The 23524-nt window shown below is 44.8% G+C and overlaps 1 protein-coding gene across 8 annotated transcripts in view; it reads left to right on the top strand.

Annotated features, from left to right (window-relative positions):
• Nucleotides 1-23524, top strand: part of LOC132591586 (uncharacterized) — a 93789-nt gene that overhangs the window by 7977 nt on the left and 62288 nt on the right. For 2 of the 8 annotated variants that reach the window (XM_060270417.2, XM_088663515.1), the window contains exon 3: nucleotides 4299-7874. In XM_060270417.2, the coding sequence (XP_060126400.1) occupies nucleotides 4299-6385 (2087 nt within the window). In that variant the 3' untranslated portion in view covers nucleotides 6386-7874. Of the gene's footprint in view, nucleotides 1-4298; nucleotides 7875-18520; nucleotides 18918-19270; nucleotides 19618-23524 lie in introns of those variants that run through there. The other 6 variants (XM_088663516.1, XM_088663518.1, XM_088663519.1 and 3 more) reach the window with 5 other exon arrangements.

Consider the following 23524-nt stretch of genomic DNA (forward strand, 5'->3'; position numbering starts at 1 on the left):
AGGTTTGCAATTCGCCAACCCTACCCAAACACTAATGGCTTGATACCTTTCTGGAGGTTTTACTTTGTTGGTATGCTTGGAACGCCTTGGCAGCTCCTGCGATGCTCTATCAGTTGCCCCCTCTGACCCAGAATCACTGGTCGTCACCTGTTTGTCACTAGCAGTTGAGGGACTTTCTGACTCTGACTTTATATGTCTCCCTTGCTGTACAGGTGAACCTACTGGGCTAGATGATTCTGACTTTTCAAACTTGTGTGAACTAGAAGGTTTCTCACTCTTGTCTTCAGACTCAGATTCCTCAGCCTGTTCTGGAACTGATTCTCGCCCTGGGGCCTGTGTCTGATCTTTATCATTTGACACATCAAATAGTATGTCAGAATTGCCATGGATTCTATTCCAACCATCCTGTTCGCAAAATTCAGCACTTCTGCTGATTGTGATTTTTGTTTGATTACCTTCTACATTTACAAATCTCCAACCTTTTGTGTTTGCTTGATAACCACAGAAAATCATTTCTTTAGATCTGGGATCGCCTTTCTTGCATTGTGCCCTAGGCACCAGAACATAAGCACGACATCCAAAAACTCTTAGATGGTCAATTTTTGTTTCCCCCCCCAAATAACATGAAATAAGGAGTGTTGCCTAGTGTGCTGTTGTACACTCTATTAAAAGAATAATTCGCATACAGTGCAGCCTCTGCCCAAAAACGCTGTGGTAGTCCAGAATCAAACAGCAAAGCAGCAATGGCTTCTTGCAATGTTCGAAATTTTCTTTCCGCAACTGAGTTCTCCTGTGGTGAATAAGGATTGGTAAGTCTATGGACTATACCCTTCCTTTTTAACCACATCTCTAGCGTGTGGTTCACAAACTCTCCACCACGATCCAATTGTATCTTACGCACCCTAGTGTCAAATTTACACTCCACTTCTTCAATCTAATCCATCAGAATTGATGGTGCTTGTGATTTTTCTTTCAGAAAGAAAACCCAACTGGCCCTTGAAAAATCATCCACCAAAATTTGCATAAATCTCGCACCTCCAAGTGACTTGACTGGCAAGGGGCCACACACATCTGTGTGTACAAGTTCAAAGGGTTTCTTGCTTACTCTATCAGATCTAGGGTAGTTACATGTCTTAACCTTAGCGTGTTTACAAGCACAACAATCCAAAAAATTTGAACAGGGTTTAAGGTTACACCCCTCAGCTAAATCTGGCATCTTGCCTACATACTTAAAGCATATATGAGCTAACCTTCTGTGTAGTAGATGTGCACAACCTGTATGAGGAGCCTTATTTACACATTTAGCTTGTGCTTCACCTGTTGAACAGCTGCCTGCTGCCAACTGCTCTTCATCCAAAACAAAAAGCCCTTCCTCACAGGGAATTTTAACTAACTCCTTCCCCTGTTTTGAAATAGTGCACACATCTTTTTCAAACTCAACCTTAAAACCACTTTTTACCAGGCATGACACACTCAAAAGTCCATTCTTCATTCCTGGAAGAACAAAAACAGGAAGGTTAGTTTGCAAACAATTAACATAAATGGTGCCTTTAAGGTTCATTTCTCGTTTGCTATTGTCTGCTATAGTCACAGTTTTTGCAACTGGTAAAGTCTTGCAGTTTCTAAGACTGCCACAAGATGTCGCCGGGACTAAACTGTGAGTAGCCCCACTGTCAATTACCCATTTCAAGGTTTGTAGGTTCCTTTTAGGGCTCTGTTGTGCTGCCATTGCAAACAATCCCTTATCAGCACCTTCTCCCCCTCTGGGTCATTGACTCTTGTAGTTCTCACGTCGGTAGCTCTGGAAACTGGCCTTGGACTGCTGAAATTCCTGTTGCTTTTCTGGGCACTTTGCTATTAGATGAAATCTGCTGCCACATCGAAAACACGACTTGCTGGCCATAGCAGACACTTGTGAGACTTCTTTACAGCTCTGCCTGCCAGTTCCCCCATGCTGGGAATTCACCTTCTCTCTGGGCGTGACTCTATGGTGAATATGCCTAAGGGCTTCCCAAATTTCAAATGCAGACCTTAAGCCTTCCACATGGGGCAGTTGAGAGTCATCTATTGATACCATTAACATGCATCTAGCTTTAGTATCCATTTTATCATGTTCTCTGTTCTGAGCGTGTGCAGCAGCCTGTTGCTCTGCTGTGGCATCTGCTGCAACAGCCAAAAATGGCTTTCGCCTCTGGACATAGTCCGTCCAAACTTCATTGGCTTCCAACCAGACTTGAGCCCTCTTAGACCACTGCACATAATTAGCAGAGTTTAGCTTTGGAAAGGGAACCTGGAAATTTTCCACTGCCATTCTTGGGTTCTGTTGCCACCCCCTCTGTGTGCCCTTGCTTCTCTTCCCCCTTGGGATTTGCTTTACTCACTTTTCAGACGCTTCAAGCCTTCTCTGAAGCCTTTAAACTTTTTTTCTCCTCCGTCTCTTCACTAGCAATCTGCCACCGTCTTGTGTTTATTGGCAAAAAAAATACAACGGGAGATCAAACTAGCCTTTTGCAGCTAATTAAAGCTGTAAGCCTTCACTTACGCAGCTCTCTCGGTTCCTCCTTTTTATGGCTGGATTTACGACCAAGCAGGTCTTCTCACATCTGAAGCCACTTTCACTGCCTCTGCACACGATACAGCCATCAAAACGTGAGAGTCCACAACATTAGAATCCAAAACATAACTCAGTCCATAACCTAATAGTTTTTCTGTACTGGTCCAGTAAAACACTTCTGCTTCGCTGCACAGACCAGAAACAGTTCTCTTTGCAGAGCATTAAGCACAGCGGCTGGATTCTTCTTGTGGTAAAACTTTGTAGCTTTGCAGCAGAAACGACCCACAGAAGCCCAACTTTCTACAGACAGTTTTATTGCAGACAGATAACAGAAACACCTCCAGAGCTTTCAAGACATGACAGCTCCACACCCCACAGGCAAACAGGCAAACACGCTCTATATTCTGAGCGTCTTAACAACTTAAATCACATGACCTTGCTAATTTGCCAGCGTCTTAGGTTTAAAGCCCTAACAACCTTTGCTGTCACATTAGAGTTAGCATCTGAAAGAAGCCACTCTATATAGAAGTTGTCCGAGCATCCAGGAAGCTCAACCAGTATCATGTGGATGAGCTCGCCTCGCACCTCCTCGTAGTAGCTGCAACACAGGAGTATGTGGCCAATAGTTACCACTTCCCCAGATCCACACGGGCAGCATCTCTCGCACATTGGGATCTGTTTGTACTTCCCTTGAAGAACTGCTGAAGGCATTATGCTTTCACTTTTGCCCACATCTATTCAACATTAAGGCCACTTTTTCTCATTTTTTACTTCCAAATATTCAATAATATCAATTATATTTCTTATATTCTCCTTCATCTGGTAGAAAGCAGGCCTGATTGTGATTAATTTTTTTCTGCTAAAACACCTTTCATTATTTTCTCGCCTTTTAGTTCAAGAATTATTGAGTTGTAGTCCAAAAGCGTTCTTGGTTGTATTTCTAATTTTTCAATCTATGGTCTTCCATCATACAGGAGGCAGTGATGGCCAACAACTTGGATAGCTTAAAAAAGGATTAAACTGATGTCTGTGTTCTGTCCTTGTAGTCCTAGGCAATAATGTTTCTTAATACCAGTTCCTGAAAAGGAGAGGAAGGCAGAGGGCTCTTGTGCCCCTAGGCTGCTTGCTGGTTTCCCACAGGCATCTAGTTGGCCACTGTGAGAACAGGATGCTGGACTAGGTGGGCCTTTCCCCAATCGAGCAGCTTATTCTTATGTTCTAATACAGGCATCCCCAGACTTGGCCCTCCAGATGTTTTGGGACTGCAACTCCCATCATCCCTAGCTAGCACAGGACCAGTGGTCAGTGAGGATGGGAATTGTAGTCCCAAAACATCTGGAGGGCTGAGTTTGGGGATGCCTGTTCTAATATATTGCAATATTTTTACACTTACATTTGGCATAGTAACACTAAAGTTTTACTTCTTAGTCATAGGAGAGACTGCTACTCAAGCCTGTGATCATTTCCTCCCTGGAAAAAGAGAAATACAGAGATGTGTCTAGGAAGCCAATTCCAACATAGATTATTAAAAAATGCAGTTTATTAAGTGTAAATGGAGTTAGCGTGTTGTTCTTGCCATTCTCTCATCTGCGTTCCTAAAAATTTAGAACATAGGAAGGACAGCGGAGAATGGAGACGGTGTTAAAATAAGAGAAGGTGCATATTGGGAATGGCAAGTGTTCAGTTTCTTTCTTGTCTTTCTTGAAAGTCTAATAGGATTTTCTTTCCTCCCAATCCCAAACAGGTGAGGAAGATGAGGGCCAGAATTCTATGGAGCCACCTGTGACTTCATTGGGAAGAACAAAGAAACAGTTTAAATGCATGGAATGTGGGATATGGTTTAGTCACAGTGGAACACTTAGAAGACATCAACAAACTCACACAGGGAAGAAATCATTGGAACGTATACAGTGTGGAAAAAGCATCAGTCAAAATGGACAACTTAGAATATATCAACGAACTCACACGGGGGAGAAATCATTTAAATGTACTGAATGTGGAAAGAGCTTCAGTGGAATTGGAGCACTTAAAACACACCAACGAACTCACACGGGGGAGAAACCATTTAAATGTATTGAATGTGGAAAGAGCTTCAGTCAATATGGACACCTTAGAAGACATCAACGAACTCACACAAGGGAGAAACTATTTGAATGTATTGAATGTGGAAAGAGCTTCACTCATTATGGATTCCTTAGAAGACATCAACGAACTCACATGGGAGAGCAACCATTTAAATGTATTGAATGTGGAAAGTGCTTCACTCAATATGGACACCTTAGAATACATCAACGAACTCACACAGGGGAGAAACCATTTAAATGTATTGAATGTGGAAAGAGCTTCAGTGAAAATGGAGCACTTAGAAGACACCAACGAACTCACACAGGGGACAAACCATTTGAATGTATTGAATGTGGAAAGAGCTTCAGTGAAAATGGAGCACTTAGAAGACACCAACGAACTCACACAGGGGACAAACCATTTGAATGTATTGAATGTGGAAAGAGATTCAGTGTAAGTGGAGCACTTAGAACACATCAACGAACTCACACGGGTGAGAAACCATTTGAATGTATTGAATGTGGAAAGAGCTTCAGTGTAAGTGGAAACCTTAGAAAACATCAACGAACTCACACGGGCGAGAAACCATTTGAATGTATTGAATGTGGAAAGAGCTTCAGTGAAAATGGAGCACTTAGAGGACATCAACGAACTCACACGGGGGACAAACCATTTAAATGTATTGAATGTGGAAAGTGCTTCAGTCTAAGTGGACACCTTAAAATACATCAACGAACTCACACAGGGGACAAACCATTTAAATGTATTGAATGTGGAAAGAGCTTCACTCAAAAGGGAACCCTTAGAAAACATCAACGAACTCACACAGGGGAGAACCCATTTGAATGTATTGAATGTGGAAAGAGCTTCAGTCAATATGGAAACCTTAGAATACATCAACGAACTCACACAGGGGAGAAACCATTTGAATGTACTGAATGTGAAAAGAGCTTCACTCAATATGGACACCTTAGAATACATCAACGAACTCACACAGGGGAGAAACCATTTAAATGTATTGAATGTGGAAGGAGCTTCAGTGGAAGTGGACACCTTAGAAGACATGAACGAACTCACACAGGGGAGAAACCATTTAAATGTATTGAATGTGGAAAGAGCTTCAGTCAATATGGAAACTTTAGAACTCACCAACAAACCCACACAGGGGAGAAACCATTTGAATGTATTGAATGTGGAAAGAGATTCAGTGGAAGTGGAGCACTTAAAACACATCAACGAACTCACACGGGTGAGAAACCATTTGCATGTATTGAATGTGGAAAGAGCTTCAGTCGAAGTGGAGACCTTAGAATACATCAACGAACTCACACAGGGGAGAAACCATTTAAATGTATTGAATGTGGAAAGAGCTTCAGTGGAAGTGGAAACCTTAGAAAACATCAACAAACTCACACGGGGGAGAAACCATTTGAATGTATTGAATGTGGAAAGAGCTTCAGTCGAAGTGGAGACCTTAGAATACATCAACGAACTCACACAGGGGAGAAACCATTTAAATGTATTGAATGTGGAAAGAGCTTCAGTGGAAGTGGAAACCTTAGAAAACATCAACAAACTCACACGGGGGAGAAACCATTTGAATGTATTGAATGTGGAAAGAGCTTCAGTGGAAGTGGAGCACATGGAAGACATCAACGAATTCACACAGGGGAGAAACCATTTAAATGTATTGATTGTGGAAAGAGCATCATTCGAAATGGACACCTTAGGAAATATCAGCTTATTCACGCAGGGGGGAAACCATAGATATTTGGAAAGAGCTTCAGAGGGAGTGGAGATCTTAATATTAATAAGCAAATTTACAGGGGGGGGGTATCGTATAAAATGTATGGAGTTTTCCACTCAGGTTTCCCAGATTTCCTGGGAAGTGAAGATGACTGTCAAGTCTCTCGATGTTTCGAAAACAATTTGGAAGTGTTTGTTTTCATTCTTGGGGGCCATGCTATTTGGCGATCCCCTCTTTTTCAAGAGGGTATCTGAAGACTGTTGATCTGGATAGCTTGGAATCTGGCATTCTGGACTTTTCCCACAATGCTGCGTATTGCTTAGAAAAGAGAGCTGGATCTGGATTTCCTGTGTCTGCATCATTCCCACGTTTTTCCAGCTGTAGTCTTCTGCAATGCTCTCGCCACTTGTAGGGCTTCCCTTTCGCGTGGATTCTCTATTTATGAAGAAGGCCCAGCTTTTTCTCATGTGCTTGTCAATCCCAGGGTTCTTTTTTCAGTGGGGTTCCCAATAGGTCTTGCCAGGCTTAGCCCCTTATCAACGGCTTTTCATGCTTAGCGCTGGAGTGCTTCTTCCTTGAGTCATGGGCTGCAATGAGAAACAGACTGCAAATTACTGAAATCAAAACAAGGGAGAAAGAAATGAAACCTCTGTCACTAGATGTCAACTGCCGCCATCTATTGTTCAAGGTGCTGGTAGTGGTTATCATATTTGTATCCCACCCATCTGGTTGGGTTCCTGCAGCCCAGAGGCGTCAACTTCTGTAAATGATTGAGAAGACTGGCAAGATGTTCTGGCATCACACGTGCAACAACACACAACATCCTGATGTCCTGTGCATGCCATTGCAAGCTCCCAGGGGGGAGAGCCAAACGCCCTCAGAATATTGAACATTAAGATGGACCTCCCCACCCCACATTCCCCTCACAGAGCTACAATTCTCAGGGTGGTTTAACAATCACTCCCTCTTCACAGGGAACTCTGGGAATTGTAGTTAGGGGGGGGATAGAGGGGCCTCCTAATAATGCTCAGCACCAGTAACAAACTACAGATCCCATAATTCCTATTTTAGGATTATTTTGAAATGAAAGCAACAATCAATGCTCGACATGTGTTTTACACTTCTCGGTAGTGGCACCCGCCCACCAGATGTCGAAGAGAACCACTACCAGACTTTTAGAAGACATCTGAAGGCAGTCCTGTTTAGGGAAGCTTTTAATGTTTGATGGCTTACTGTATTTTAATATTTTGTTGGAAGCTGCCCAGAGTGGCTGGGGAAGCCCAGCCAGATGGGCAGGGTAATGAATAAATCATCATCATTATCTGATTTTTTCCGTATGGTTGATTTTTATTACTTTTTGAACGGTTTAAATAGTTTTTGACTTTTTTACTGATAATTTTATTGCTTTGTTATTTTTGTAAAACGCTTTGAGGTTTTATTACAATTGAGAGGCATATTAATTTTGCGAAGCTAATTAAGTAAGGAAATAAACAAATGTTCCAGCTGTTACCTGGTAGCTTCCTACCTGAAATGGTTCCACTGTGCCCTCTTCTTTGTCCTAGACCTAGAAGGAAGGGGCAGTTGGGACTGAATCCTTGTTGGCATTCTATGCAAAGTCCTTGCGCACGTGGGGAGGGCGGAAGCAAAATGAAAGGGAGAACATTTTAGTAAAATACATTTTCAGCAACAGATTGTATCTGAGAGGCAATGTGCTGTAGTAGTTAGAGCGCTACGCTAGGACCCGGGAGACCAGGGTTCGAATTCCCACTCATTTATGAAGCTCTTGGGCCAGTCACAGTCTACCTCGCAGGGAATAAAACGGGGTAGAGGGAAAACCACATATGCCGTCACCTCGAGCTCCTTGGGGAAAGCTGGGATAGAAATCTAATAAATAAATGAGAGGCTGTTTGAGATCATCTGGAGTGAAAAGACTGAGGCAAGGGAATGACACAGAATTGCCAGGATTCAAAAGCAGCTCCAAGGGAAGGCGCTGGGCTGCCGCTGGAGCATGGTGAAGGTTGAATGCAGCTGAGATTCCCGCATTGCAGGGGGTTGGACTAGATGACCCTTGGGTCCCAACTTTCAAGATTCTATTATTCTTTACATTTGTACTGCCAAGCTCTTTTAGAGGCCTACATGTGAAACTTGGAAAATTAGAATATCATCGAAAAGTGTATTTATTTCAGTAACGCAGCTTAAAAGGTGAAATCAGTATATGAGATAGATGCATGACATGAAAAGCAAGATATGTCAAGCCTTTATTTGTTGTAATTGTAATTATTTGTGGTAAGGTGGGTGAATTATAAATGGAATGTAATTAATGAAATGTAATAGTGATGTTTATATTTGTTTATTTTTTATTGTAACTACAGTATTTGTTTTATTACTGTGGAATTTCCAAAAGAAAGCATTTGTAAGAATAAAAATAAAAAATAAGCTGCATTACTGAAATAAATGCACTTTTCGATGATATTCTAATTTTCCGAGTTTCACCTGTAAATCAATAACCAAAACGGCCCTCACATTTGACACCCCGCTTCCTCCCGCTGCCAAAATGCAAGCGCACCGGGCTTCCGGTCCAGCGCCAGCGCCGATCGGCGGGGTTTTGTCTCGCGTCCGAGACGGCCCGCTTTCGCTAGGGGGGGGGAGGGCAGAGAGAGCGACTCTGCGCCCCTTTGAACCCAGGGTCGAGCGTCCCTGGGGCGAATTTACTCAGCAGTGCCCCAAATTCGGACTCCCCAACTCTCCGGTAAGCTCTAGTAAGAGCCCCGGAGCGAGGAGGGTGGAAGTCGCGGGGGCCATTTTGAGTGTCAGCGTCACCCTGGCGGAGGGAAGCTCCGAGCCGGAGGCGGAGAGCGCTGGATTCTTCCAAAGAAGAAATTTAAAATAAAGACTGTAAGTAAGAATTCGAAAATATATTATTTGATTTTATTTCGGCATTGGGAGGAAGGAAAAAAAAGAAACGGAAGCCACCTCCTCCCACCGGTATCTACATGACCCAGTTAAAAAGGGTCCCAAGCCTTGATTTGAAGATTTATTTATAAAGATTCCTTCAAAGACTTTAAGAGAAAGGAGAGTTCCCCCCCGAAAGCAGGGCAAAGGGGGAGAAACAGTGTGTGGATTAAAATTCCCTGCAAAATGTGGAAATAAAGCTGGGAAAACCTATCCCTTCCTCGGAGCCAGCAGCCTGACAGATCAGCAAGTATATCAAGTATTTAGAGGAAAAGAAAGAAAGAAAGAAAAGAACTTATTATAAACTTTTTGGAACTTATATTTAAAACATCTGTTTGATTTTGAGAACTTATATTGCAGCCAGTTTGTTAAAATGGGGTTGGAAAAATAAACAGCGACCATTTCCCGCTCCCCCAAAACGGACACTGACCTTGGAAGGATTGAAAAAATGTCAACAAAAGAGTACTCAGCTGGGTTCCAACAAAATGTTTTGAGAATCTTGTGGGAAATGACTACTGGAAGGCACTATGAAGAAGCACAATCGCAGGAGACAATGCAACAACCGCAGATGGTGGATAGAAATAGCGACTTTTCTGTCGGAGACAACACGGAAATTGAACTGAAGGACAATGATAGCGACTGTGACAGGAACAGCACAAATGAAAAGGAAGTACAACGCGAAGGAAAAGACAATTTGGTATTGGAAGACGGTTGGAGGAACACCCCTCCTTTGTGGGGGGAAAGACAGGATATGGTGGATTTACAGAATAAACACAAGGAAAAGATCAGTCAAAGAAGAGGAAAAACCCAGGGGGGGTACAAGGATGATTGGACTGTAAAACACTGGAAAAAGGGGGTGGGTTGAAGGAAAATTGGACATTTGATTAATAGGATTGATTAACAGGATTGAAAATTGGTCTGAAGACTACGAAGCTTGCTGTGACGGAGGGGGGTAGCTGGGAAAAGAGGAGGGGAAGGCGTATTGAGGATAGTTAAGTATGGAATTGAAAATTAGTAGGAAAATTGGTCTAAAATTTATGGAGGTTTTTGGAGGGAAAAATTAGGCTAGGGAGGAAATTAGATTTGGAATAGGTAAAAGCAAGACGGCATGAAATGATTAGTAAGGAAGGAAGTTTTGAGAGGAATTAAAAAAAAAAAAGATTAATATAGTAAAATATTAGAAAACTGGTAAAGGAGAATTAATATGAAGACCGGGGTAGGGGGGAGGTAGGGGAAGCCAGAAAAACAATGATTATGGATAAAGATTTAATAAGGTATTTTTTCTTTTTCCTTTTTTCTTCTTTCTTTTTCTCTTTTTTCTATTTTTCATTTTTTTTTTCCTACAGGACAGGCACGGAAAATAGTTGGGAGGGTACCCTCCCTTATCCTCCCAGGCTCTTGGGGCTCTCTGGTGGCAGGGGAGGGCTCTGAGGGGTGGAGAGGGGGGTGGGGATAAACCCAACTATAAAATGGATTGTCTCCGTCGATTCGCCGCGCATGGGTGGCTCTAGTGGCAGAAGAGGGCCCGTGGGGGGTGGTGGAGGGAGGGAATTAATTTGTTATATATGTTGTCCTTGTGTGTAAAATCAATAAAATATATTTAAAAAAAAAAAAAAACAAAATGCAAGCGCACCTTTCCTCCTCTGCAATGAAGTGTGCGAAGCGAAAACAAAAGCCACTTGTAGGGCTTCCCTTTTGCATGGATTCTCTATTTATGAAGAAGGCCCAGCCTTTTCTCACGTGCATGTCAATCCCAGGGTTCTCTTTTTCTGTGTGCTTAACTCCTAACCAACGGCTTTTCACGCTTAGCGCTGGAGTGCTTCTTCCTCCGGTCATGGGCTGCAACAAGAAACAGACTGCAAATTACTGAAATCAAAACAAGGGAGAAAGAAATGAAACCTCTGTCACTAGATGTCAACTGCCGGCATCTATTGTTCAAGGTGCTGGTAGTGGTTATCATATTTGTATCCCACCCATCTGGCTGGGTTCCTGCAGCCCAGAGGCGCCAACTTCTGTAAATGATTGAGAAGACCTGGCAAGATGTTCTGGCATCACACGTGCAACAACACACAACATCCCATTCCCCTCACAGAGCTACAATTCTCGGGGTGGTTTAACAATCAGTCCCTCTTCACAGGGAACTCTGGGAATTGTAGTTAGGGGGGAATACAGGGGCCTCTTAACAATGCTCAGCACCCTTAACAAACTACAGCTCCCAGAATTCCTTGGGGGAAGTCATCCGAAAATAGCTTAGGGCTACCATTGCCTTTGTAGTTCCATCCTCCTTAACTGGGTGGTAGAGGAGAATACTCTAACCCACCTTAACTGGGTGGTAGAGAAGGGGAAGAAATGGAGGCAGTGAGAGATTTTACTTTCTTGGGCTCCTTGATCACTGCAGATGGTGACAGCAGTCATGAAATTAAAAGACGCCTGCTTCTTGGGAGGAAAGCAATGACAAACCTAGACAGCATCTTAAAAAGCAGAGACATCACCTTGCCGACAAAGGTCCGTATAGTTAAAGCTATGGTTTTCCCAGTAGTGATGTATGGAAGTGAGAGCTGGACCATCAAGAAGGCTGATCGCCGAAGAATTGATGCTTTTGAATTATGGTGCAGGAGGAGACTCTTGAGAGTCCCATGGACTGCAAGAAGATCAAACCTATCCATTCTTAAGGAAATCAGCCCTGAGTGCTCACTGGAAGGACAGATCGTGAAGCTGAGGCTCCAATACTTTGGCCACCTCATGAGAAGAGAAGAATCCTTGGAAAAGACCTTGATGTTGGGAAAGATGGAGGGCTCTAGGAGAAGAGGACGACAGAGGACGAGATGGTTGGACAGTGTTCTCGAAGCTACGAACATGAGTTTGACCAAACTGCGGGAGGCAGTGCAAGACAGGAGTGCCTGGCGTGCTATGGTCCATGGGGTCACGAAGAGTCGGACACGACTAAACGACTAAACAACAACAACAAGAGGAGAATGTTTGCAGGAGCAGCCCAATTCAGAAAGGATCTCAGGTAAGAGGGCCCAGGAAAGAGTCTCTACCTTAGCCTCTGGAGAGCCACTGTCAGAGTAGATCATTCTGAGCTAGCTGCACTTATGGTCTGATTTCATTACGAGACAGCTTCAGGTATTTTGGGGTGTTTCAAGTACCTCAAACCAAGAAGAGGTCTCTCTCTCTCACATCCACTCCATGTTTTTGAAACATTTGGGTATGCAGTTAAGACATTTCCCAAATACTGAGGATTGATAATTTATCACCTCTGTGGGTTCTCTGGTGTCTAGCAAGATTTGTCCATCGAGCAAAGCATTTCCCGCACTTGATAGATTTAAAGCAGGCATCCCCGAACTGCGGCCCTCCAGATGTTTTGGCCTACAACTCCCATTATCCCTAGCTAAGAGGACCAATGATCAGAGATGATGGGAATTGTAGTGCAAAACATCTGGAGGGCCAAAGTTTGGGGATGCCTGATTTAAAGGGTTTCTTTAAATGTGTGAACTCTCTGGTGTATCATAAGGACTGAAAGATATGCAAATATTTTCCTGCACTCTGGGCACTGAAAAGGTCTCTCTTCTACATGTGCTCTCCGGGGATCCACAAGCTTTGCCTGTTGCGCAAAGCATTTCCCATACTCCGTCTCCAACTCTTGAAAGGGTTTATCTGCTGTGTGGATTCTCTGGTGTCTTGCAAGGTTTGTCTGTCGGGCAAAGCATTTCCCACACTGCAAGCACTGGAAGGGTTTCTCTCTCTCGTGTGGCTTCTCTGGTGTCTCCTAAGGACTGACTGATAAGGAAAGCACTTCCCACACAACAGGTACGGAAAGGGTTTTCCTCCTGCGTTCACTTTCTGGTGCAGCCCAAGGTCTGTTGGGCGAGCAAAGCATTTCCTACACTTGATGCACTGAAAGGGTTTTTCTTCTGCATGCACTCTCTGGTGGAGAGTGAGGCTCGTCTGTCAAGTAAAGCACTTCCTACACTCCAAGCACTGGAAGGGTTTTTCTCCTGTGTGGATTCTCTGGTGTAATGAAAGGCTTTTTCGGTGAGCAAAGCATTTCCTACACTCCAGGCACTTGAAGCTTTTATTTCCTCTGTGGATTCTCCGATGACTATCAAGGTGCAACGGATGAGCAAAATGTCTCCCACAGTCTAGGCACTGGAAAGCTGGGGTAGAAATCTAATAAATAAATAAGACATCCCCTGAATATAAACCAATGTGGGGTTATTTTAGGAATAATAAATATAAGATGGTGTCTTATTTTTGGAGAAACACGGTAAAGCCTAGGTTAAAGGGGCACGACTGCCCTTACTTAAAATGGCCACCGGAGCCTCGCATGTGACACAACGGCCACTAAATTATAAAGCGAAAACCCCTCGCTGTGCCCCCAAGTGCATGTTAGGAGAAATGATGAACGACTGCCTAATGCTGCCAGGCGTTTATTAATGCAGCCGCCGGGAGAGGCTTTGGGCTTGGCCCCTGCGCACACATCGTGATATATATTTAGATTAAGGATCGGGGGTGATGATGCGCCCTGGGACCCAGAGAACCACTTTTAAAATCCTGACCGGGGGGGGGGTCAAATAGCGAAGCCCGACAGCCCTGTAGCAACAGACAGGCCCAGACAGAAGGAGGGGGATCATATGGGCCCCTTGACGCGGGCCTCCGAATCCAAAGGGGGCCTCGGTCAGCATATTCGCAATCAGTAAAATGAAAAAAAGTAACAAAAGGGTTAAAAACAGGGCCACATTATCTTATCTACCTGGCCCGGGCCTCTGTCTGGCCCTGCAAGGGCCTGGCAACAGAAGGTGCGTTCTGAAGCAACCGAGTTGTTCAGTTCCATAAAAACCCCAGGAAGTGGCAAGGGGAAGGTAGGGGATTGAAAATTGAGGGGGGGGGAATTGGGCACTGCAAATATCTGAGGACTTAAACTGGGGAGAGAAAGTGCATGGTTGTTGTTTTTTTTTAAAAAAAGACGCATTCAGTCGTAGGGTTGCATTCAGTCGTAGTATATGTGAAATGGAGGGTAATAGCCCCCCTTCAGATCCCCCTGAGCCTCAGAGTCCCCCTGAGTCGAGGTGAGATATTGTGGAGAGGGCAGGTTTCATCCCTGTGTCTCCCCCCCCCATTATGTTCTGACCCATTATGTATCCCTGCCTTCTATTCATTGCACCTTGTTGCTGGAAAAGGCCTGTTTTCAGTTGAAACAAAATAAAAATAAAAATATTCCTTCCAGCAGCACCTTAAAGACCAACTAAGGTGCTGCTGGAATGAATTTTTTTATTTTGTTTTGACTATGTCAGACGTTGTGGCTAATCCCTGTGACTGCCCCCACGTGTCCCGATCCATGATCTATTCTGTTTGTTTCCCCCCCTTCCGTGACCGGCGTATCTCATGACGTTTTGAAGGATGGTATTTATTTTTGTCTTGTGGTTATTTGGTGGGGGGGGGTAGTGGTGTTAAATTGTCAAGTAAAAACCCCTTGCCATGCCCTCAAGAGCGTTGCTGTGGGTTATCCCCCCCCCCGGGGCCTAGTGGAGGCCTGGCAGCCTGACAGGAGCCTAGGGGTGATAATGGCCGCCTTCGTGGTTTCAGTTGCTTGGTTGATGATGATGTCATTTGGTTTGTGGGTGTGGCTTAGATTTCACAGGAAGGGAGGGGGTGTACTGTGGGAGGAATTCCACTTGAGGGCGCTGTTTGACTTGGTGGAAAAGCAGGTCTGTACCTGGGCAGGTGTGTGATTTGAGGGATTTTTGCCCCCAACAATGCGTGGGGAGTGGCCTGGATCGTTGTGTCAAAATTTCAGGATGATCGGTCAAGCGGTTACGGAGAAAAGTGGAACCTGGAATTTCACGATTTTTACATTTTTATATATATAGATAATTTTACTGCTTTATTCTTTTTGTAAAATGCTTTGAGGTTTTATTACAATTGAGAGGCATATAAATTTTGTGAAGCTAATTAAGTAAGTAAATAAACAAATGTTCCAGCTGTTACCTGTTAGCTTCCTACCTGAAATGGTTCCACTGCACCCCTTTCCTTTGTCCTAGAAGGAAGGGGCAATTGGGACTGAATCCTTGTTGTCATTTTATGCAAAGTCCTTGCGCACGTGGGGAGGGGGGGAACAAGGGGGGGAGCAAAACGAAAGGGAGAACATTTCAGTAAAATACATTTTTGGTAACAGATTGTATCCGAGAGGCAATGTGCTGTAGTGGTTAGAGCGCTGCGCTAGGACCTGGGAGATTAGGGTTTGAATTCCCACTCATTTATGAAGCTCGCCACCTTGGGCCAGTCACAGTCTGACTCACAGGGCTGTTGCGAACATAAAACGGGGTAGAGGGAAAACCACATCTGCCGTCACCTTGAGCTCCTTGGGGAAAGCTGGGGTAGAAATCTAATAAATAAATGAGAGGCTGTTTGAGATCATCTGGAGTGAAAAGACTGAGGCGAGGGAATGACACAGAATTGCCGGGATTCGAAAGCAGCTCCAAAGGGAAGGCGCTGGGCTGCCATCGGAGCATGACGAAGGCTGAATCCAGCTGAGATTCCTGCATTGCAGGGGGCTGGACTAGATGACCCTTGGGTCCCAACTCTCAAGATTCTATTATTCTTTCCTTTACATTTGTACTGCCAAGATCTTTTACAGGCCTACAGGTGAAACTCGGAAAATTAGAATATCGTCGAAAAGTGTATTTATTTCAGTAACGCAGCTTAAAAGGTGAAATCAGTATATGAGATAGATATGCAAGATATGTCAAGCCTTTATTTGTTGTAATTGTAATTATTTGTTGTTAGGCGGGTGAATTATAAATGGAATGTAATTAATGAAATGTAATAGTGATGTAATGAGTTGCAATTCAGTGACTTCTCTTTCCAGTCTGTTTCTGAAAATTTTCTCTAATAAAACAGCTGCTTTGAGATCCTGTATAGAATGTCCTGGGAGACTGAAGTGTTCTCCTACTGGTTTCTCTGTCCTCTGGTTCCTGATGTCAGATTTATGTCCATTTATCCTTTGGCGTAGGGTTTGGCCTGTTTGTCCAATATAGAGAGCTGAAGGGCACTGTTGGCATTTGATGGCATACACAATGTTAGAAGATGAGCAATTAAATAGTCCTGAGATGGTATGTTGGATGTTGCTGGGACCAGTAATGGTGTTGTCCGGGTGTATGTGGCAGCAAAGTTGGCATCTGGGTTTATTGCAGGCTCTGGTACCAGTGTCCATGTTAAGTCTGGTGGTTGTATTATTGTGGGTGAGGAGTTGTTTAAGATTGGGTGGCTGTCTGTAGGCAATGAAAGGTCTTCCTCCCAGAGCTTGAGAAAGAGAGCTGTCACTGTCCAGGAGAGGTTGTAGATCCCTGATGATGCGTTGTACATTTCAGTAAAACATTTCAGCAAATGAACATTTCAGTAAAATACATTTCAGTAAAATACATTTCAGTAAAATAATTTTCGGCAACAGATTGTATCCGAGAGGCAATGTGCTGTAGTGGTTAGAGCGCTGCGCTAGGACCCGGGAGACCAGGGTTCGAATTCCCACTTATTTATGAAGCTCGCCACCTTGGGCCAGTCACAGTCTACCTCACAGGGCTGTTGCGAGCATAAAACAGGGTAGAGGGAAAACCACATATGCCGTCACCTCGAGCTCCTTCGGGAAAGCTGGGAAAGAAATCGAATAAATAAATGAGAGGCCGTTTGAGATCATCTGGAGTGAAAAGACTGAGGCGAGGGAATGACACAGAATTGCTGGGATTCGAAAGCAGCTCCAAAGGGAAGGCGCTGGGCTGCCGCCACAGCATGGCGAAGGCTGAATCCAGCTGAGATTCCTGCATTGCAGGGGGCTGGACTAGATGACCTTTGGGTCCCAACTCTCAAGATTCTAACTCTCAAGATTCTATTATTCTTTCCTTTACATTTGTACTGCCGAGATCTTTTACAGGCCTACAGGTGAAACCCGGAAAATTAGAATATCGTTGAAAAGTGTATTTATTTCAGCAACACAACTTAAAAGGTGAAACCAATATATGAGATAGATGCATGACATGCAAAGCAAGATATGCCAAGCCTTTATGTATTTGTTGAAATTGTAATTATTTGTCGTTAGGCGGGTGAATTATAAATGGAATGTAATTAATGAAATGTAATAGTGATGTTTATTTTTGTTTATTTTTGTATTATTGTAACTATTTGTTTTATTACTGTGGAATTTCCAAAAGAAAGCATTTGTAAAAACTAAAAGAAAAATGAAAAATAAGATGCATTACTGAAATAAATGCACTTTTCGATGATATTCTAATTTTCCGAGTTTCACCTGTAAATCAATAACCAAAACGGCCCTCACATTTGACACCCTGCTTCCTTCCGCGGCCAAAATGCAAGCGCACCTTTCCTCCTCTGCAATGAGGCGTGCAAAGCGAAAACAAAGGAATGCACCACTTCTCGCTGTCAGACATGAGCAGCCCAGGTTGCACTTCTCTTCTCCTTGCAAGACCAGCCGCCCACCGCGCCTTCTTCAAGACCCATTAAACAGTGTGTGCGACCCCTGTGCCCACCACCCACCCCCTTTTTACTACAGAGAGGCAGCAGGCAAGAAACCTCTAACGCGGCGGGGAGCTGCTAGTCCTGCTTTCGCCTTTCCAAAACGCAAAGGGTTGTGGGCGTTGTAGTTTTCTGGATTGTTGCCGCTTTGTTAAACCAAGGGTCCCCCGCGCCTCCAATCGCTGCAAGTATAAGGAATGGCAGATAAACTCCGATTGCATATGGGCTGAAGGAGATGGCAAAAGCTGGGAATGTTTGAGTCTCTGTGTGTGTGCATGGAAACTATCTTAAAGAAGTTTTTTAAACTATCTTAAAGAAGTCTTTGCGGAGCCCGCAAAGGAAGACAGGTAGCCTTGAAAACGCGTCCAGACGGGGGCCACTAATCCGAATTAAGGAGGCTCCGTAGTGCACGCGCGCCCGGCAAAGCAGTTTATGGATTGAAGGAGGGCGCAAATGGAGCTTTTTAGGAGCGGGTCCGGGGGGGGGGGGCGCAAATAAGCCTCGCTCAGTTCCCCCTCATTGTTGTGCTGTGTTTTGTTGGTTGCTATTTCCACCCCTCCTCCCGCTTCCAAAGGCGGGTTTTCCTCTTTGTTTCCGCTTCCCATCATGTGGTTGAAGCCAAGCCAGAAGATGGGCAAGGCTAAGTCCACACCAATCTGCTGTTTGAGCGCATGGATGAGGGAGGCTGGAAGGAGGTTTTGAAAAAAGGTGCAGATTATATTTGCTTCCGACCCTCACTTGCTCTTGTTATGTGAACTTTATATGCTACGAACCAGTCCATGGGAGTTCTGTGTTTCTGCTTATTCAGGGCTGCTTCTGTAAAAAGTACATACAGTAACAGACAAAAGGCTGGGCGTGGAGAGAAACTCCTCCTTCCTCCCCAGAGTTGCCTCCACTTCCGCCTTCACCAGCAGAGATAAAATCGGGGCATGCAAAGGAGGCGGGAAGCGGGGCTGCATCGTGCGGAGGCAGAGGAGGGGGCTGCTTCCTAATTAAGGCTCCTAATTAAGCGCCATCACTCCCTGCCTCACACGCGGGGTCTCCCATTCTCGCCCCCGCTGCCCAGGATTTCGGGTGAGTGCAAAGCCAATGGTGGGGAAGGAGGGAAAGGGTTTTGCGAGGGGGTCCAGGATGAGAAGCCCCTGGACGGGGAGAAGAGAAGGGAGGAAAGGGAGCTGTTTTTTAAATGGGGGCTTTGAAGGCGGAGGGGGGGGGAGAGAAAAAAGATTCCTCCTTCAGGGATGTGGTGCAAAGGGGGAGAGGACTGGGCATTGCCGACCAGCAGGGGCGTAGCCAGGGGGGGCAGGGGGCAGTTGCCCCCCTAGAACACAAGCGTACCTAGGGGGGTACGCTAGCCTACGCCCCAAAAAGGAGAGAAAAGCTCCGTCTCCCCCCCCCTCCGTCTTTGGCAGGGAAAAGAGCAGAGGACTGCCCCCTCCCCTTGGGCCAACGTCCACGCCCCCGGGGATCCCGGTCATTACGTCATCACCAGCCAGCCAATCGGGTGGCTGGACGTGGCGGCGTGGCCGGGCCCCTTTAGCGAGCGGAGAGGCTGGGGGAAATGCTTTGCATGTGCCTCTACTCCGCGCTAACGCTTTCCGGGCCGGTGCCTTGCCTTCAGAGCTCCAGAGGCCAGACCCTTGTCTCCAGACCCTTGCCTCCAGTCCTCCAGACCCGCGCAGGGGATCGTGCTTCGCTGTTGCTGCCCCCCTGCCTCACCTGGCTAGATCCATTCCCTGCCTGGCTGGATCCCTGCCTTGTCGGCCTCCACCAGGTGAGTTGTGCATGTGTGCTGGGGGGGGGGGCTCTGCCGCCCGCTGCTGCTAGCCCGCTGCTGCTAGCCCTGGAAGACGGAGCCTGCTCAGCCTGGCCGAGGGAGGGAGGGGGCTGCAGGAGGGGCGTTTTTTGGGGTCCATGGTGAGAGACAAGCCCCAGGCAGGCAGGCAGCCTGCCTCTGGGGGAAGGAGGTACAAACCCCAGGCGACCACCCTCCTTTCGGCGCCAGTGTTCAGGAAACGGTGTTCAGGAGGAACCTCTTCTGTTGGATCCCTGGCCTTTCCCCCAGACCTGGCTCTTTCCACCTCCATATTCTCCCTTTCCACCCTTCAAAGCTGATGGAGCGAGGGTGGATGCACTTGGCAATTGATTGAGTTTCGGGGGGCAGCTTCAAAAGATAAGTAAAACACACACGCAAGCACCCCAACCCTCTGCTCCTGCCCCCTGCTCCTGCCCCCCCTGCGTACGCCCCTGGGCTGGACCCAGGGGGTGTGAGGGAGGGGGGAGCTGCAGAGGGTTGGGGGTGTTTGTGTGGTTTTTTTGCTTATCTTTTGAAGCTGCCCCCCCCCCCAAGAAACGTGAGCCCCAAGGAATCCATTGCCAAGCGCATCCACCCTCGCTTCATCCATGCGCTCAGGTAGCCAAGTGGATTTTTTTCTTTTTGCAGGGTTGCCTTGCAAGAGGGTTTCTGTGTGTCTCCCCCCCCCCCGTAAACGGTCCTGTGTCGTGGTTAGAGGGCTGAATTAGGAGCAAGGAGACCTGGGTTCGAAGCCCCACTCAGACATGAAGTTCAGTGGTCAGCCTTTGGACTCCCCCTCCTCTCAGACTGGCCTAACTTGCAGGGTTGTTGAGAGTGAAAATTGGGGGTGAGGAGGCAATTTCGCCCGTCTTGAGCTCCTTGCAGGAGAGCAAGGTTAGAGACATGATAAGTAAATCTTCTTTGGCGATCACTCGTAGCCGAGTTTCTTCCATAAACACGATTTTAACAATGGGTCCGTAAGTGACTGTGGAGGCCAATTCTGGATCCACACATCCTTCCACAGTGGGGACATTGGTTTCCAGGCAGGAGTTCATCACAGTGGGGACTAGTAAATAATAGGGCATTTTTTATGTCCTCTTCAGTAGGACTTGTGTTGAGGATTGCAGTCATTCCCATCCATTGAAATCTTCTCCACCTTATCTCATTTTCCATCATTTCTGTTCTTTGGCGCATGTCTGCTATCTTTGATCTCTTTTCTGGGTGGAAAAAAACAACCCTTTAAAGCTCTCACTACCTACTAATTTAAACGTTTTCCTCTCTTTTATTTCATTTATTTTTTAAATTGAATTTTAATGTTACCCTTTGCTGATAGATCTCAAGGCATCCAGTCTAAGAAGCCTATGTACTGTGAATGCTTCTTCCATGATCTCACCCCCCCCCCCTAGTGCAGCTTCTGTTTTCTTGTTTTCTTAATATGTGGAACAGTGTTGCTTACCTGAATCATTAACAGCCTATAAGAGGATTTTTTGTTTTTATGCAATCTGCTGCTCTTGTTTGTTGAGAGGCCTGTTGTTAGAATAAGCCTCCATGTGAGAAGTTGGTAAATTTACTAGTATTATTAAAATACAGGTAAATAAGAGCAGTTTGCTCTGGAAAGGAATCTTGTTGAAGCTTACCTGCGAGTAAATTTACATGTCAAAACTCCTTGAAAGGGTTTGCACAGAACCAAGAAGAGGGATGGGTGGCAAAAAGCCTCAGAGACAGCCTCTTAGCTGATCTTATGAAAATGCAGTTTTTTAATGATCCTGTGACCAAATAAATCCAATTCGAAACCTGACTTCAGATAGACAATTGCTGCAGATGGAAGTTCTACTTTTGATAAACAGTTTGCTTTTACTGGAAGGGATGCTCATTTTCCTTTTGATCATAGTCATAATACTTCTTAGGATTCCTTTGTATTCAAATAATATATTGCCTATTTTTATGCCCTTGGGTGGTGTGTGTGCCAAACTGGGTCTGTTTCGGGTCGGATCCTCCCTCCGCATGTGCGCGCAGGGCTGGGCTGCGAGGAAAAGCCTCTCCACGCTGGGAAGGGGCAGCAATCCATGTGGGCGCAGGGCAATGATAGCCACCATTTTGTTGGTGCCGCATGTGCACCATGTGGGAAGTTTTACCTGTTGAACTCTTCCCAGCGGCCTACGGGAGTTTAAAATAAATAAACTGTTTTCCAGTCTGGATTTGAAGTTGATAGATAAATAGTTAATACTGTTAATGATTTTAATAAATAAATAAAAAAACTTGATTTGGCCCGGTAGTGTTCTTTTTTCTGAATTTGGTCACACACACACCCACCCCTTTAGACCTGAGCTTGGCTTGTGTTAATCAGAGCAAAAAAACATTAGTGCACTGGTGAGCAGAGGTGAATTATCTTTGATTTGTAAGTGGATTGAGGTAATTTAATCTGAGTTGGTTAGCAATTTGAATTTATATCCGTGGTAGAGGCTTGTTATTTCAGTTCATTTGTGGACAGGGTTTGGTGCCTGATTTGAAGTAAACTAATAATTATATAACAAATAGGGTGGCAATTTATTTGATGGTTGCAGGAAATATTGGTGCTTGATTTGCCTGGAAGTCCACCTCTCTCTCTTTCTCCCCCACCCCCTCAGCTAGAGGCTGTTGTAAGAATTTTGAGCTCACTGTTCATAAATGTACCAAGCAGGAAGACAGGACTGAAAACCATTTTGACTCCCAAACTGACCAAATGTTTCTCTATGAGGAGTGAGGAAATGGGGAGGGGGAACCTCCCCTTTGTCTCTCTGCTCACAGATCCTGCCTTTAGGGCACATTTAAGATATGAATTAAAAAATCCGATTTGTTTTATTTTTTTTAAAAAATTGATTTTTTTATCCACCCTGCTCGGCATGCAATTATATACAATAAAATTTTGGTTTCATTTTGCCTTTTCCGTGCTGAAATGTCACAACCTGGACGGCCATGGCTTCCCCCCCCCCCCAGATTTGATCCTGGCTACGCCATGCCAACCAGGATCACCTTAGTAACATTATTAATTTTAATTTTAATATCTGTACCCTGGCAGGAGGGCACTTGAGTAGGACCTTATCTTTAGGCAACAGGCGAAAGCATTCCTCTTCTCCCAGGCGTTTAGCTCATTAAACAATCAATGGCCTTCGCAACTGCATTGGGGGAAGGTGTCGTTTTTATTTCTTGCTCTGTTAGGCATCTCTGTGTTTTTCTATTGTAAACTGTCCTGTGATCTGTGGAGGACAGTAAACAATGTAAAGAATAGCAGTAAAAATAGGAGACCATGTTGCATTAAAGGGGATGGTTGGAACAGAGTATGATCAGCATGCGTAGCAAGAAAGGCTTAGGAAGGAATAATAAAAATAAAAAATAAAAATTCATTACTTGCACCCTGCCCATCTGGGCGGCTTCCAACAAAATAAAATACATTAAAACATCAAAAACCTCCCTGTACAGGGCTGCCATCAGAAGTCTTCCAGTTTGTAGAAATGGTCTTCAATTTTAAAGAGATGCCCTCTTTAATGAATCACGTGGTATAAACATGTATGTTATCCTCTAGGTCCATACACACACATAATATCGGAAAAGATCAGAGATCGATCAACCCAAAGTTTAAAAGGGAATGTGAGATGTGTAGACAATATTTAAATGAACAGTGTCCCCTTATAAAAACTTTAGAATGCTTCGAATAACTCTCGGAATTGAATACGGCATAAAGAATTCAGACAAGATTGAATAAAGATAAAGCTTATTGATAAATAGAGGCAAGTAATTAGGAAAATAAATAACCTATATCAAGGAAGCAGGAAGTTGATGGCTGGGATAATTTTTTGCATTCGTGATGTATTATTCTATTTCTTTTTTTAAGAGATGTATTGTGCTT

The sequence above is a fragment of the Zootoca vivipara genome, chromosome 2, assembly GCF_965207765.1.
Source record: "Zootoca vivipara chromosome 2, rZooViv2.hap1.1, whole genome shotgun sequence".
NCBI lineage: Eukaryota > Metazoa > Chordata > Lepidosauria > Squamata > Lacertidae > Zootoca > Zootoca vivipara.